Source organism: Calonectris borealis, chromosome 25 (genome assembly GCF_964195595.1).
Source record: "Calonectris borealis chromosome 25, bCalBor7.hap1.2, whole genome shotgun sequence".
In the NCBI taxonomy this organism is placed as follows: domain Eukaryota; kingdom Metazoa; phylum Chordata; class Aves; order Procellariiformes; family Procellariidae; genus Calonectris; species Calonectris borealis.
In genome coordinates this window covers 6501159-6516059 of record NC_134336.1, presented here as the reverse complement: position 1 = coordinate 6516059, position 14901 = coordinate 6501159, and the positions used below count along the sequence as shown (strand labels likewise).

Below are 14901 nucleotides of genomic sequence, written 5' to 3'. Positions count from 1 at the left end.
AGAAACGTTACATACATGGTTTGTTTTGATTTGTTTGTTAGGCAGTTGGAGACAAAGATTTTTTTCAGAATAAAACCAAACCAGAAAGATGTCTGTGGGTTGGGTTTTTTTTCCTTAGGTTTGTTTTTTTGAAGTAGAACAATTGTTTTAATTACTGCTTAGTCTCAGAGGTAGTAATTATGTCCTGAACTTTCCTGCTTTCATCAGTGTGAAGGGCAAGTTAAAACATGCCTTTTGAACCTGCTCCATCAGAAAAGACTGGGGGACATACTATGACTTTATCAAATCACGGTTTTAAATAAAAGTTATTCTAAATATTTTTCTTAAATCCAGCCTGAGAATTTGAACCATCTCGGATTCAGGTAAACACAGCATTCGCTGCTTTCACTTCAGTTTATTTAACTAATTGAATTCAATTACTAGTTTGCTCAATGCCAAGATGCACAAAATTGTTTTACCTCAATCAATGAATAAAAATGTGAGGCTGTTGCTTCTAGAACTTCTGTGCAGTCATGAAAAATGATTAGTTCATTACAGTTAACAATTTCACTATTTATTAAACAAGATTTTAATGCAAAATTGATTTTTTTCACTCAAGTTGACGGTGCATTTAAAGAGTTTGTATTTGACTATCAAGACAACTCTTCAAAAAAATGTTGGGTTTATGTATTAAATTGAATTCTGATTTCCATCTCAATAAAGCTTGGTGCAAACAGGAGCTGTTTTCTAATATAATGAAAGGTGAGCACAAGGATTTCAAGTAAATGTACACGAAGCTGTACATGCTCTTAAGTAAACATGAATAGATAAAATCTCATGTTGGATTTGTTTTAGCTCTAATGGCCAAAGAATAAATATGAGGCAATGCTTGTAGGGCGATCTAGTATCTTCTGTTAAACTAAATGGTATGCTTAGGGGAAAAGAGCTTTGAAGTATACAAACCTTCTTCTGAAAGTTCAGAAGCTAAACGTTAAGTGTTTGTCTCCAAAAGCCAACATGTTCGCTGTCGTTTCATTCTGTCGCTTCCTTTAGGTAGATTTTTATCATCTTGATCTTTCCGCATGCAGATTTTTGGAGCTGCATTTCTCAAGGTGCTCTATCGGTATAAAAACTACAAAACTATAAATGCAAAGAGAGGATTCAAGCTAATTTTTAAAATCGAGGATTTCTGCTTGATCATTAGCAACGTGGTTTTAATTAATGCATTTCATTTGGGCACATGCAACACCCTTAGGAAAACAACAGCCTGGTGCAATGAAGTTGTTAATAGGTGCCGTCGTACCGGCTCTCCAGCTATCCAGTTGTCTCGGGCAGCTTGTTGACATCACACAATTTTACTCTCTTCCTCGTTTCAGTTGCTAACTCCAACACGGGCAGTGGCTCCCGCCGAGACTCCCTTACAGGGAGCAGTGACCTGTACAAGAGGACATCCAGCAGTTTGACACCTATAGGACACAGTTTTTATAATGGCCTTGGGTTTTCCTCTTCTCCTGGACCTGTGGGAATGCCTCTGCCCAGCCAAGGACCTGGCCACTCTCAGACTCCACCACCTTCCTTATCTTCACATGGATCATCTTCAAGTTTAAACCTGGGTAAGAGCCACAGTGCCGCTGTCCCAGCGCTGCAGGTTACTGCTCTGCTCTCCCTTGGCGCAGAGACGTGAACGCCCCGCTGGGTGGGTGAGGTTCCGGCTGCCTTGTCGCTGCTCTCATTCCTGTGGCAGGGTCCCTACTTCTGCAGAAGAAGTAGGTGAAACACTGAAGCAGGAGTTGTAGCACCTATGTTATGTGTTTGTCTCTCGCAGTAGTTCAGCTGTTAAACAGGAAGGTTTCTCTATTGCCTCCTTTTGTTTCCTCATCTCTAAATTATGGATAACGTTCCAAGTGTTTGAAAAACAAACTGTTTTTCTTGCACAGATCTGGGTAACAGCACCAATTGTTTGTTATCCTTGAATAAAATAGATCTGTAGGGCTGAATCTTAAACTTGTCAGATGTTTTAAAATACCCATTAAGTTTTCAATGATAAATTAATGGGCTTAGAATACAGTTTCTTCATTTAACCAAAATATGCAATGTCATCTGGAGCAGTACTTAGCTTTTAGCTGAGGATTTTGTTAAGTTTGCTTTTGAAAATTTCCCATCAATGTGGCCTTATCAAAAGCACATTAATGCATAGGAGAGGCTGTCTTAATTTTGATTAAGATGCATTACTTTATGTAAGCTACATCTTCTGGAAGAGCTTCTAGTTGGCCCAGAGCTCTTACATATAATAAAGTGAATCTTTAAAATAAATAAAGCAAATATTAAATAATAAAGCAATGCTCATCTGAACTTTATGAAGTGTTCCTTTCCAGGCCTCATAAACAAACAGGATAGGTTATTCATTGCATCTGCACCAGATAATTTAGTACTTGCTCAAAAAATCACTTTGTTTTGGTTTTGTCACATATCTGTCTGGATTTAACAGAACTTTTGGTTATCAGAACGGTTTTCCATGCATATATGCACTCATCAAATACTGTATTTATCATGTTCATTACATGCACATGTGATAAATTTGATGCTGGCTAAAGCTTAGCATGGAATAGTAATAAATATGATTTTTTGAGATCAGGCGTAGATTTACCATCTTTCCTTGTTCAGAGCTTTAATAGAATTGGAAGAGGTTTTAGCTTTATTTATGCAGCTGTACAGTCCTTAAGCTGACAGTTAAATAGCCACAATAAATTAATGCTGAAGACTAACCAGATTCCAAATCTGGCACTAGAAAAAGTCTGTTGCCCCTGCAGGCAAACAAAAGAATGAATTTTAAAAACTGGATCAGAGAAAGGTTAATCTGTTTGAGAACAAACTCTGGAAAGAAAGAGGAGTTACCATTTACATAAATGGGTTGTGCCCCAGAGCAGTTAGCATGGGTCTTCCCATCTTGACAAAATATTCCTCTCCTTGTAGCCAGGTTTCCTCCGTGGCTGACTTCATGTTTGGGAATGCTGCAAGAAAAACCTCATATAGAATAGCTCTGCATTTGTGTGGTTTTCACCTTGAAATCCATAAAAGGTGATTTTATTTTTTTAAGTTTCTCTTTCATCTGCAATGGAAGAGAGTGTTAAATGTAGTTGTAGTTTCCTTTGGTTATAAAATAAGTTTTAATGCTATAAAACCAACACAGGCATTGTTTTTCCTTGTAGGAAGCTTGAGGCTGACTCCTTTTCTATTTGGGAGTGATATCAGTAGTAGTTTGTGATAAAGAGGACGCGGAGTATTTCTAAATATCTAAAAATGAAAGGACATATGGGAACACCCAAACGTGTTGTTTGCTAAAAGGGAAATTAGAGCAGTCTGGTCTAGAACCACGTCCTACCACTGTGTTATGTGGGGGGAGACAACCTGGGGGAGTCACTTCAAGTAACTTTGATTTCAGGGTTACACAATGACATAAGAAGGTGGCATTAAATCTGACTGGCAATCAGCAAATCTATGGTTAAATGCAGTGTAAGTTGTGGGTCTGACTTTGTCATGTCTCATGGATGCGCAATTTGATCATTTGTTGGGTTGGTGGTGTATGTAAAGATTCAGCTCCGGCTCTTCTGGCTTTCTGAAAGCTCATAGCTGTGAAAAATGGTGTGTATTTATCAAGCTAGGTTTTTTCCTGGTGTTGTAAAGTGACCTTGTGAAATGTCTGGGCAATCACAAGTGCCTGAAATAACCGTGCAGCCAGTTCTTATGAAAAGAACTACTGGAGGAGGAAGGCTGAGCTAAATACATCCTTTAAACTCAAAGTATGCAACACATGCAACTGTGCAGAGCTAGGACAAAGCAACTGTAGATAAATATGCACTTTGGGTGCTAAAGCAGCAGGGGCCCTCTTCTTCCTCTGTATTGATTAAAATTCTAGAATTATAAATTACTAAATACATTTTTTAAGAAATTATAAAATTTAATTTTGGCCAGGTTACACTTCACATCAGTTCATGTAGAGCCACAGGCCGTTTTTGTCGGCCCTTGTGTGTGTAGCCAGCATGGTCCCAATAGAAACACTTATCACGCTGCAGCCTGGGGCTGAATGTGTCCACCTCTGGGTTTTCCCAGTTTGGAATGGGGATCAGGATTTGCAGCAGATAAGTAATTATTTTAATTTTATGATTTTTCTTGCAGGAGCCGCCTGGGAGAGAGCTGCCCCATACTGTAGTCAGCCTGTAATTTAAAAGGCAGGATCGGTGTGAGGAAGCCGATACACACATGTGGGAATTTAATTTATTAGAGGGTCTTTGGGAAAACTGGCTGGGGAGTTGATAACCAGTTAGCTGTGACCGACTGGGAGGCCTGTAGGGCTGCATCTCCCTGGGCGGCTGGTGGCACACCCTGGCACTGGGCTGCATGGGGTGACAGGCTGGGGCAGTGACACTGGGGTGTCTCGGGGGCTGCTGGCTCCTGCCCTTCTCCGCCCCGGGGAGGCAGCGTGGGGTCCCCTTGGCTGGTGCCTCTGCGCTGAGTCCTCCGTAGGGGAGAGCAGCAGGGACGTCTTCTCCGCCTGCTTCCTCACAGAGCCATCTTTTCATCTTCCTTTTCTTCCCATTGTTCTGACATTTCTCACACCGGGAACTCCTGCGCTGCAGAGCAATTTGAGGGTTTTATAAAAGTCCCCTGGAAGCTTGTTTAAGAAGTGCTTTGTTTTCAGACAGCAGCCTTTGTGTTTCTTCTCCTGTGTTTTCGTTTTGACTCATCCTTTCATTGTCCTTTTCTTTCCCTGAAATCAGTAATTCTTTCAGGTTAAGGTCTGTCTCAAGTGTCCCAGCACGCACTGAGAGGATGACTTACCATTTCAAAATAGGAAACGCTTGGTTGTTACGGCTGCGGTGTGAGTCTGAGCAACATGCCCGCCTTGGAGTCTCCAGGATAGAGTCTGTGCACTTTGTCCTTCTCAGATACAGATTTTTCCTGACATATCCCAGACACTTTTAAGCAAATATGGTCGATAAGTTCAGAGACAGCACCGCACCACAGCTGTCCCTTCCCTCTGTGTAGTGCATACAGCACTGGTTTGCTGTCATATGTGGGTGCCGAGTGCTTTGCACGGGCAGCATAGCGTTAGCACGACAGGATGTCTCCACACGGTTTGTAGACCCCCTTTTGAAGTTTGTTGTGGCTGAGGACACCGGAGAAACGATCAGTGCCAACATCTTGCAGGAGTCCTGTCCCTTCTTTGGGGTTTTTGCCCCTTTATTCTACCCTAGCATCCCTAAGAGCTTCGGGAGCTTCCAGCCTCCGTGTGCGGCTCTTGAACAAGGAGCTGTTTCATTGTAGTTATTGGTAAGATCCTACTGAAGTCTGGGATCTGGCAAGGTCACTGTATTCCCAGCCACACATTGCCATAAAGGAGCTTGAGGGTGCTCCAAGGTTTCTGGCCTTTGGTGGTTGACAGGTGGGTTTCAGAAGCGCTGGCTTGATTTAGGAAACCTGTCCCCCACACGGTCTCTCAATTCCCAGTATGATGTTGAACATCATGGGGAAACCTGCAGTCAGCATCTCCATCAGAAGAGGGAGGGACGGGTAGAAAACTGGAGTAATTCGTGGTTTATTTTGAATCTCCAAAAAGATCAGAAGGTTTTTCTCAGAAAACCTCTGGTAGAGAAGACTTTGTACAAACTGTACTTTCCCTCTTAACTAAGGGATAAGGCATAGGTGATAACTGTGTGAGTGTAAACCCTTTCCTCTTACAGCCATTTGCAGATGATCAGGAACTAGTTTTCCACTTCAGCGCATTAGTGCTATGACTCTTACTTGCTCCAGGCTTTGAAAAAACAAGTGGTAATTCTGAGCTCTTTGAATGCCATGGAAAACATCAGTATGCCAGTGCTCAGCTTGTTGCTGTTGGGTTTCCTTTACCTGAGAGGTGATCTACTGTTCCTTTGAATATTCTGGTCCTTCCAGTAGTGAGGAATATCACTTGGTCACTTTTCGGAGTTCTTGCTCAATTAAGAAGTCAGGTAGATAGAGGAGATGATGGCCACACCATTGGCAAGGCAGCATAAGAAAGAGATGTGAACAAGAAGCTCTTGAGTCTCCTTCTCCTCAAGGTTTGGCACCAGCTCCGGAGAAGTCAGAACACGTTTGCCCAGCTCAGAGACAGGGGAACTTAATTAGGCCTTTATCAGATACTTAATTCTCATACAGTGTTTCCTGCACGGGAGCTTCCTTCAGGCGTTGATGGCAGAGGAGTGCAGTTCACTCAGCTCTTTTTTTTTTTTTTTAATTTAATATTTTTATTTCAGACACTCATGTGCATGGCTGCCAGGAGAAGGTCTGTTCTCTTTGCAGACAGCCCTACCGACGTTTGCCTTGAAGATCTTCCTCCTTTGCAGAGCCTTTTTGTGGCTGCTTTTTTTCAGGTGGTTTGCCCTCGCTGCCCCATGTTGGCCTTTCAGGTGGCAGGTTTCCATGCGATAAGAACATTTTTCTTGGGAGGACTTTGTCCCACCCAGGAAAAACCATAGTCGCTCAAGGCATCTTGCGGTCTTTGACCAGCAGAGGGATCCCGAGCCCTGCAAGAAAGGGAAGAGTCCTCTGCCATAGCTCTGAAGCAAATTTCGACAAATTACAGGCAAGGTTTAAGTTGGTTCCTATCAATGCTTGCAGTTTGCTAACTATATGATAAAGCATTACCTATTCCCCGTACCTGTTACTGGGTAACTCAGCAGCTGTCTTAATGTGGGTGAAAATCTTTAGGGCATTTGTGAAAGCACAGGATTTTTTAAAGAATTTATTTATTGTTTTTAATTTATTGTTATTTACCTGTCTTTAATAGTGATTTGGTTTTTATATCCAAAATTTTTGTACTTGCTTCTTGATGCCTTTTTCTTATCTGTTTTTTTCTTAATTCTGTCCCCACCGTCAGTATGCTGCTTTTAAATCAGTCCTTTGCACGGCAGCAGGATAGGTGGGAAACAAACTGAGGATGGAGGATACGGTAATTATAAACAGCAAGTTAGCAAGTGGTGGAATTGACAGTTTGTCTGTTTTAGACAGTTTTGACACAGAGTGAGGAACAGAAATTGTTACAGTCTGTTCTACGCTGCGTCTGTAGCTGATCCTAACAATACAATGGTGCCATGCTAAGGAACTACACTTGAACATGTCCCCATCTAAATTATTTTGGGGGCAGCTCACTTAGCTTAGTTGAGAATACCTCCTAGTTGAACCATGTCGGAAACCCATCTCGATGCAAAAGGAGTAAGTAGAAGTAAAACGGCGTGCGCAGGTTGTAAATTAATCCCTCGGCCACTTTTATTTCATCTTGTGAAATACCCTTGTTTTGACGACTTGCAGGAGGGCTCACGAATGGGAGTGGCCGTTACATCTCTGCTGCTCCGGGAGCTGAAGCCAAGTACCGCAGTGCCAGCAGTGCCTCCAGCCTCTTCAGCCCCAGCAGTACGCTCTTCCCTTCATCTCGCTTGCGCTATGGGATGTCTGATGTGATGCCCTCTGGCCGAAGCAGGCTGCTTGAAGACTTTCGCAACAACCGGTACCCTAATTTACAGCTGAGGGAGATTGCTGGTCACATCATGGAATTCTCCCAAGATCAGCATGGATCCAGGTGGGATTAAAAACCTTGCGCTATAGGAAGCTTTTTGGGACAGCTGCACTTTGAGTTAGCGTCGTTTGCAATTTGTATCACGTCCTGAAGCAAAGAGGCAGAACAGGGAAAAGGAGGTGTGAAAAGCCAAGTAGTGTAACATTCTGACCCTTCTTTTTAAAGATTGTTTGGGTGCAAATGCTGATAGCAGGAGTCCCTTCTCTAAAGAGGAGCTTGCTTGTTTCGTAATTTGCTTGCTGGTCCCACTGGCATAGCTTAACTCATTTTAAAGAGCTGCCTGGACGCGGGACCTTGCTGTATTATTCTATTGAGATCTGCTTTGCTTGGAATGAGGAGATTTTTGGGGTACCGACAATGACGTGTGGCCATGGACCTCGTGGCTGCAACCACCCGAGATTTCAGATAGCTGGATAGGGCAACTGTGTTTTAAAGATTTGTGTTTTGTAAGAGCTCAGTGTATGAAGCTTTTGAATAGGTTTGTATTAACAAATGTGTTGCGGGCATATGTGCCAGAGGCATCACACCAGCCCTATTTTTCAGGTTTATTCAGCTGAAACTGGAGCGGGCTACCCCAGCAGAACGTCAGCTTGTGTTCAACGAGATCCTCCAGGCAGCTTATCAGTTGATGGTCGATGTATTTGGAAATTATGTCATCCAGAAGTTCTTTGAAGTAAGTCTGCATTCCCCTGCAAGTCTTACTCAGATGCCTGCTGTCCTGAGGTGTTGGATGAGCTTGTAGAAACCCTGCTATTTGGCTAAAACAAAGGATACATCAACACTGATGTCATCTCCTCCCCACAGGCTGCTGCATCATTCCTGTTGGGGTGACTGAGGTGTGGGACTCAAAGATTCATCTGAAAAGTAACACTTTGCTTTGAGATGCAAAAGGTGTAGGAATAAACAGCAACATATCCAGGAGACATAGGTCCAACAAGACTTTTCAAGGATGCTGTGCTGAGCTGTCGTATTTAGGAACAAAAGACACTTTTCCAGTGAACAGCATCCACTGGAAGAAAGTGTTGTGTTTTCATATCAGGAGGTTGGGCAGACGCCCGTTTCTCCTTCTTGAAACTGGTGTGTTCCTTCTCCACCAAGCCTTGGTGGTTCTTTTATCCAGTAATTTTATAGCAACCCTGTCAAGGGTTAGTGACCTGGCGCATGTCACCCTGGTGGCTCCAGCACCTTCGACTCTGGAGTTTGTTTCACGTGTGTCAGGCACGTGTGACAGACGCAGAGCAGACGTCTGGCTTGTGCCTGTTCGCATCCATTGAGGTGTGGTTGGTATTTTCTTTCTTTTCAGTAGGCTCAGTGTTTCTTCTTTAACGCTTCAGCATGACAGCGTGGGAGGGCTGCTGTGCCGCTTGGCCACAGGAGGCTTTTGTGCTTGTAGTGATTGGTTTTCATCTTCCCAGTTTGGCAGCCTGGAACAGAAGTTAGCCTTGGCAGAACGTATCCGTGGGCATGTTCTGTCCCTGGCTCTGCAGATGTACGGCTGTAGGGTGATCCAGAAGGCCCTTGAGTTTATTCCCCCAGACCAGCAGGTAATTGTAAGTTTCAATTTTAACTTTCTTCTTGATGTTTAACGTTCCTTGCCGTTTGGTGACCTGAACTGCGACCTTCTGTTCCTCTTGTGGCTGGTGTTCTTTTGGTTTGGTTTATGGCATGTTTGTTACGTTTTATGTGCATGATAAGTTTGTGACACTGTTCTTGGGTCTCATTGTTATCTCTGTGTTCCACTTAACTGGTAATGGTGCTGGTTCCCTGTTAACTCCCTGAAATCAGATGATGTATGTAGGGGAAACTGAGAATGATAGTGAATTAGAAGATACTTTTAAATCCCTTGAAGGAAGCAGTGCCAGAGTTTTGCCTTCAATATTTGCTGAGATATCACTGCTTTGATATGTGGGTCAATATTCTGCTTTCCTGCAGCGAGATGTACGAGGAGCTCCTAGTTCCTGTCGAGCCAGGCCTGGCATTGGAGAGATGTGGATGATAGCCAGAGTCCCGCTCAAAGCTCATTAATAAAGGAATTCCTCTAGGGTTTTATGAACAATGAGTTAAGATGAAAAATACGCTAGGCAAGCTAGCTAATAAAGGTGTTAGCAATTGTGATACAAGAATCTCAATGTAGGTTATTAAATTAAAAAACTGAAGCAGGCTTTAGGAATGCACGTTCCCTTTGGGTCGAGCCTGGGCTAAGCGGCTGACGCACTTGTCAGCAGGGCGGCGGGTGATGGCCCAAACTCTGGCACTTCTGGTCCGAGGATTTACTAATTGTCTTCTTCCAGAATGGTATTTTTGAGTACGCTGTACTCCTGAAATGCCTGGTGTTATGTCAGTTGCAAACCTGAACTCGTCCAATTTTGTAGTGTCATTAAATTCCCCAAAACTGTCATTCTCTGTTTTCCGATTGTGAATCTTTTAGCCTGTGTGTGTGTTACTTTAGTCATATCTAAACCACCTCTTCTTGGTTTCCTTAATTATCATACAACATTACCTTGCCTATGTAAAATACTAGCAAGTTCTTATCCCAGTGCTGACCCCATTTTAGTGACATACGAAGCTGATACCTGAAAAGTTTGGGCATTTTAGATTTCTTTCTCTTTCAGGGGAGCAGAGGAGGGAATGGGGGATGCACAGTAAAGTTGTGTATAAGTAAAATTTCTGAAATTTGGATACTTAACTTGTAAGAGGACACTCTTGTTTAATGAAACGAGTGCTTCATCTTCATTTTGTAATAGTACTTTTCTTGGTGGTTTCTGTAGCACAGCAGGCTTCATCTCAGCACTTGGCCACTGGAAAACTTCCAGTTTGAAATACATCAGTGCATCCTTAATACCTTTCATATTCTTGACCAGGTTTAGCAGTGAAAACTTTGCATTTATCAGCCGTGAATCCTGGTGGTGCTTTCTGTTTGTCTCTCTCTCCTCCTAATAGAATGAGATGGTACGGGAGTTGGATGGCCACGTCCTGAAGTGCGTGAAAGACCAGAATGGTAATCATGTGGTGCAGAAGTGTATTGAGTGTGTGCAGCCTCAGTCCCTGCAGTTTATCATTGATGCGTTTAAGGGACAGGTAAGTCCTTAACCAAGATACTGACTCTTATTCTTTGTGTTCTTTTAAGTTGCTTTGAATAGCATGAATAGTGGCTCTAACTTGTTCAAAATACTTTGAATTTTAGCAAGCATCAGTTGAAAGGTTTCTGCAGCAACGTGAGGGAGCCTAGAAACTCTTTGGTCATGTCTCTGTTATCATTTTTGTGCAGGTATATCACAGTGAAGCATCCTTGCAAAAATCTGATTTATTGGAACATCAAGTATTTTTTGACTGATGGAGGGGAAAACAAGTCTCTTATTAATCCATCTTCATAGTAAAGGTGGTGAGCAGAGTTTTGTGATGGATATAGTAAAGTTTCATTATGATCCTCTCTGTGAGGACGGCTTAGAGGACTGCTGTTTCCCAAGGGTCTTGGACCGGGGGAAAAACATGAGTTTCATCTAGAAAAGGGCAGTTATTTGTGCTTCATTTTCCCATTTTTTTCTTGGTATTCTCTCCTGAATTGATGTGCTGGATATTAATTGTGTAGCTGGCTTTATTCTGCCTGTAGTCAGCTTGTCTTCTATTACAAAAGCACTGGTTTGGGCGTTTCCAACTTCAACTTAATTGGCTTTAGAGGGAGACTTTGAAGTTTGAGGGTTTTGCCACAGGGATGTGAGGATAGCCCGGGGTTATTATAGCAGGAACCAGGCTTTATTAGTTTGGCTGTTCCTGGAACAGCTGTGAAAGTGGGGACTTGCTTGGCTATGTCAAAACAAGCAGGATTCTAGCTGGAAACTTGCTCAGCAGATTTCCTGGTTAGAATTTAACTTTGGACCTTCCAGTAGGGAGTTAGGCGAGGCAGAAATACCTCTGGGAACTTCCTTGATGGCATTGACATTTCTTTGACCAGCCGTCCCAGTTTCATCTGAACTTTCATACGAAAGATTAAACTTCTCACCTCAAGCCTGTTTTTCTGCAGTTAATTGCACTTCAAGTCCTGTTCTCCTGCACAGTTTACTCAATAGTTATTAAAAATGTGTAGACTGTCAATTTAACTTCAGTGCTTGGATTTGCTACTTTTGTTAATTTTAAGCAACCAAATAGGACTTTGTGCTTTAGACAGAAAAGTGTGCAACAATAATAAAATCTGTCATGTTCTTACCAACAGAATTGGTAATCCGTTAGAAATGAGAAAGAAGGTTCTTTGTTGTCACTTCTCCTAAGCGCAGTTAAGGATTTTAAACAAATCCAAATAGTTGAGGAAAATCCTTTGCTGAGCATATTTAACCTTTCTGGTTCATACCATTTCTTACATAGCTGAAAATACGTAGCTGGATTTATTCTTCTGAAACAGTGTTTTAACACAGCTTCTGATAATGCTTGGCTGTCCTAGTGCTCTTTTTATTAATCAAGAGGCTTTACCATTTGTTTTCCTGTTCCATGAATGGGGAGGCTGGAGCTGAAGGTAGGGATGTGATGTGCCTGCGATCACCCAGTTAGCCCTGTGGCAGCGGGGAGCAGATGTTTCCAGTTTCAGTTTATGCTATCTGGAGCTGCAGTGCTGCAAGCTGGCATTACCTACCATGCCTGGGAAAAACCACCATGTGTTCATTTAATTCCGAAAGGTTTCTAGGATTGACAAAGACTAACAGATGTGTTGCTGCCTGTGCTTGCCTGTCTTTGTTGAACGCAGGTTTTTGCGTTGTCTACACATCCATATGGCTGTCGTGTGATCCAGAGGATCCTTGAGCACTGTCTTCCTGAGCAGACCCTTCCCATCTTGGAGGAACTTCACCAACACACCGAGCAGCTTGTTCAGGTCAGTGTGGGAAGGGGGAATGTGGGTGCTGCGAGATGTTTCTCGGTTACTGCTTTGTATTAGGAAAGCTCCTGGCAGCCTGTTTTGGACTGCAGCTGTAGTGCTGCTGGGGTCGTCTGAACACAGGGACTCTGTTCCTGAGGAGGAATGGGAAGGAACGTGGCAGACAAGAAATGCATCACCACCAATTGTTTTGGCTATGTGCAACTATCCAGCAGGTATCAAAGTTGTAGCTACTTTCCTTTTTGAAAAGGATCTTAAGTATTGAGTGGGTGCGTGTCCTAATGCTTCTCTCTAGAAGTTACAGTGCAAGTAAGATCTTAAGGGAGTTGATGCCAAGAGCTGATTGCTTCTAGGAAAAGAAAATGCCAAGTAATTGGGGTTCGTAAAATGTGTTGGTTTTATGCACATCCCCTTCCTGGCTGCCTTTCCTCTTCCTTGCAATCCTTCTGAGAACTTGTTTTTCTAGGATTCTGGTGTTGGGGCACGATGGATATAACAGCAAATGAACCCTGCCCTGTATGCTCACGTGTTTAGCACATGGAAGGTGGGAAGAGGTTGGGCATGGAGGTGAGGCATCGGGTCATGCCTCTGGTATTGTGAAGGGGGAAAATGTGTATCTTGTGATCTGAATGTACACACATTCAGAATATGAACATGCTTAAGGACAGTCTCCCGTAGCTAGAACCATGGTGCAGCCCTCCAGGACGTGTGATTTGGTATGTTTGAACCTGCAGAAAGCAAAGAAACTTGAAATAAGCAGAGTATTGACATTTCATGTTCAAGGAAATTGTTTTGAGTTTTATAATTGGTACAAAGATGTAGTATTTTACCTCCTGGTAAAACTCTAGAATGCACATTTTTGTAGAAGTAGAAGGTATTTACATGATGTATACAGTAGATATTTTAATTAGTGTTTAGTTCAAGTTTGTAAGTCTTAATGCGCATTGGGAACTAGTTTGATATTAATGGTTCCTGTCCACGTTTTGTCACACACTTCTGCTGTCTCTCAAACAGGATCAGTATGGGAACTATGTTATCCAGCATGTACTAGAACATGGTCGGCCTGAGGATAAGAGCAAGATTGTAGCAGAAATTAGAGGCAACGTGCTCGTGTTGAGTCAACATAAATTTGCTAGGTATGAATTTGTTCCTTAAAGTCTCCACGCCCCGTGGGAGCATGGACACATGCTGGAGTTGCAGAAGAGTTAGGGGTGGGGTGTAGGTAGGTGAAAGGAGCTGAAAATAACTTTTTGCTTAACACCAGAGTGCTATTTATAACTGCTTGTAAACTGGGATGAGTGACTGGCAAGGTAAGTTTGACTTGTAATGAAGGAGGATGAAGATGTGGAAGAGTAGCTCTAATCCAAGTTCCTGAACTTGACCAAGAGTTTTTGTGTGTGTTGTGGGTTTTTTTTTTGTTTTGGTGTTTTTTAAGTGGTCACTATCCCTTGGATAATAACATGCCATAAGAGCATTTCACTGCCTCTGGGATGCTGTGTCAAGCCACAAGGGAGCTTGGGAAATCAGTGTAGCAACAGTTCTTTTTCATCCCATTTTCACAGAAGAATCTGTGCTTTTTATATGTTAAGTCTTGGGAGTCCTTTTTGAGACACATGCGTAATGATATCCTGTTAGGGAATCTCCAGCAGTCGGAGGTTGTTAGTCCAGATGCTACAGAGCTACACACGGGTAGAAGCAAAATCCAGGTACCTTAGTGGATGTCAAGATGAAGTAATACTTCCCACATTTGTAAATTCCTTTTGTGTGTGTTTCTAGCCATTTGAACATGAAGGCTGAGCTCTTCAAAGGCTCAATATTCTCACCTTTTTATGATTAGTAAAATAGTGCTTTAATATTTACAGACACAAGGGAAGTGTAACATTAACAAGAATTAGAAGAGCGTGGTCTTAATGTTGTTATTTCAGGTTCTGCCTCCCTGACTTGCCTTGCTCTTTTTTTCTAAACTTCCTTCCAGATGGAGCATTAATTAGTGTAGGATGTCCCCTGAGCTGAGCACTAGTTGTGGCAAACCACTTGGTGATTTTATGATTCAGTCAGGGATGCAGAAGATAAGACTAGCAAAACTCTCTGTCCCCTTTCATCTATCCTATTTAACTTGGCTCTCTGGAGAGCAGAGACTAGTCATCTAATATATTCAGGAATTTTGGAAGTTCTCTGCCTTTGCTACGATCTTTCGTTCCTGAATAAGCATTTCCCTGTTGTTCTAACCTTGAACCTCCGTTCCCGTCGAGCTCCAGTACTGAGAAAACCAAACAAAGAACAACTCATCTGCTTCTCTAATGGGCACGCTATGAGAACAGACGCTGATCTCAAACACGGCATCATTGTAGAGTTGCACAAATTTGGGTGACATAAACCCTGAACTGGTCCTTTACCCAAATTCCCACTCAGATCCCAAGTTCCTTGGACCGCACTTCTGTTTCAC

At 42.6% G+C, this 14901-nt stretch overlaps 1 protein-coding gene across 32 annotated transcripts in view; it reads left to right on the top strand.

The window, feature by feature from the left end:
• PUM1 (pumilio RNA binding family member 1) overlaps positions 1-14901 on the top strand; it is a 77287-nt gene that overhangs the window by 57254 nt on the left and 5132 nt on the right. For 24 of the 32 annotated variants that reach the window (XM_075173690.1, XM_075173700.1, XM_075173687.1 and 21 more), the window contains 7 exons: positions 1356-1592; positions 7327-7594; positions 8135-8264; positions 9007-9141; positions 10532-10669; positions 12327-12452; positions 13470-13591. In XM_075173690.1, coding sequence (XP_075029791.1) covers positions 1356-1592; positions 7327-7594; positions 8135-8264; positions 9007-9141; positions 10532-10669; positions 12327-12452; positions 13470-13591 — 1156 coding nt within the window. Of the gene's footprint in view, positions 1-1355; positions 1593-6389; positions 7231-7326; positions 7595-8134; positions 8265-9006; positions 9142-10531; positions 10670-12326; positions 12453-12921; positions 13023-13469; positions 13592-14901 lie in introns of those variants that run through there. The other 8 variants (XM_075173704.1, XM_075173681.1, XM_075173708.1 and 5 more) reach the window with 5 other exon arrangements.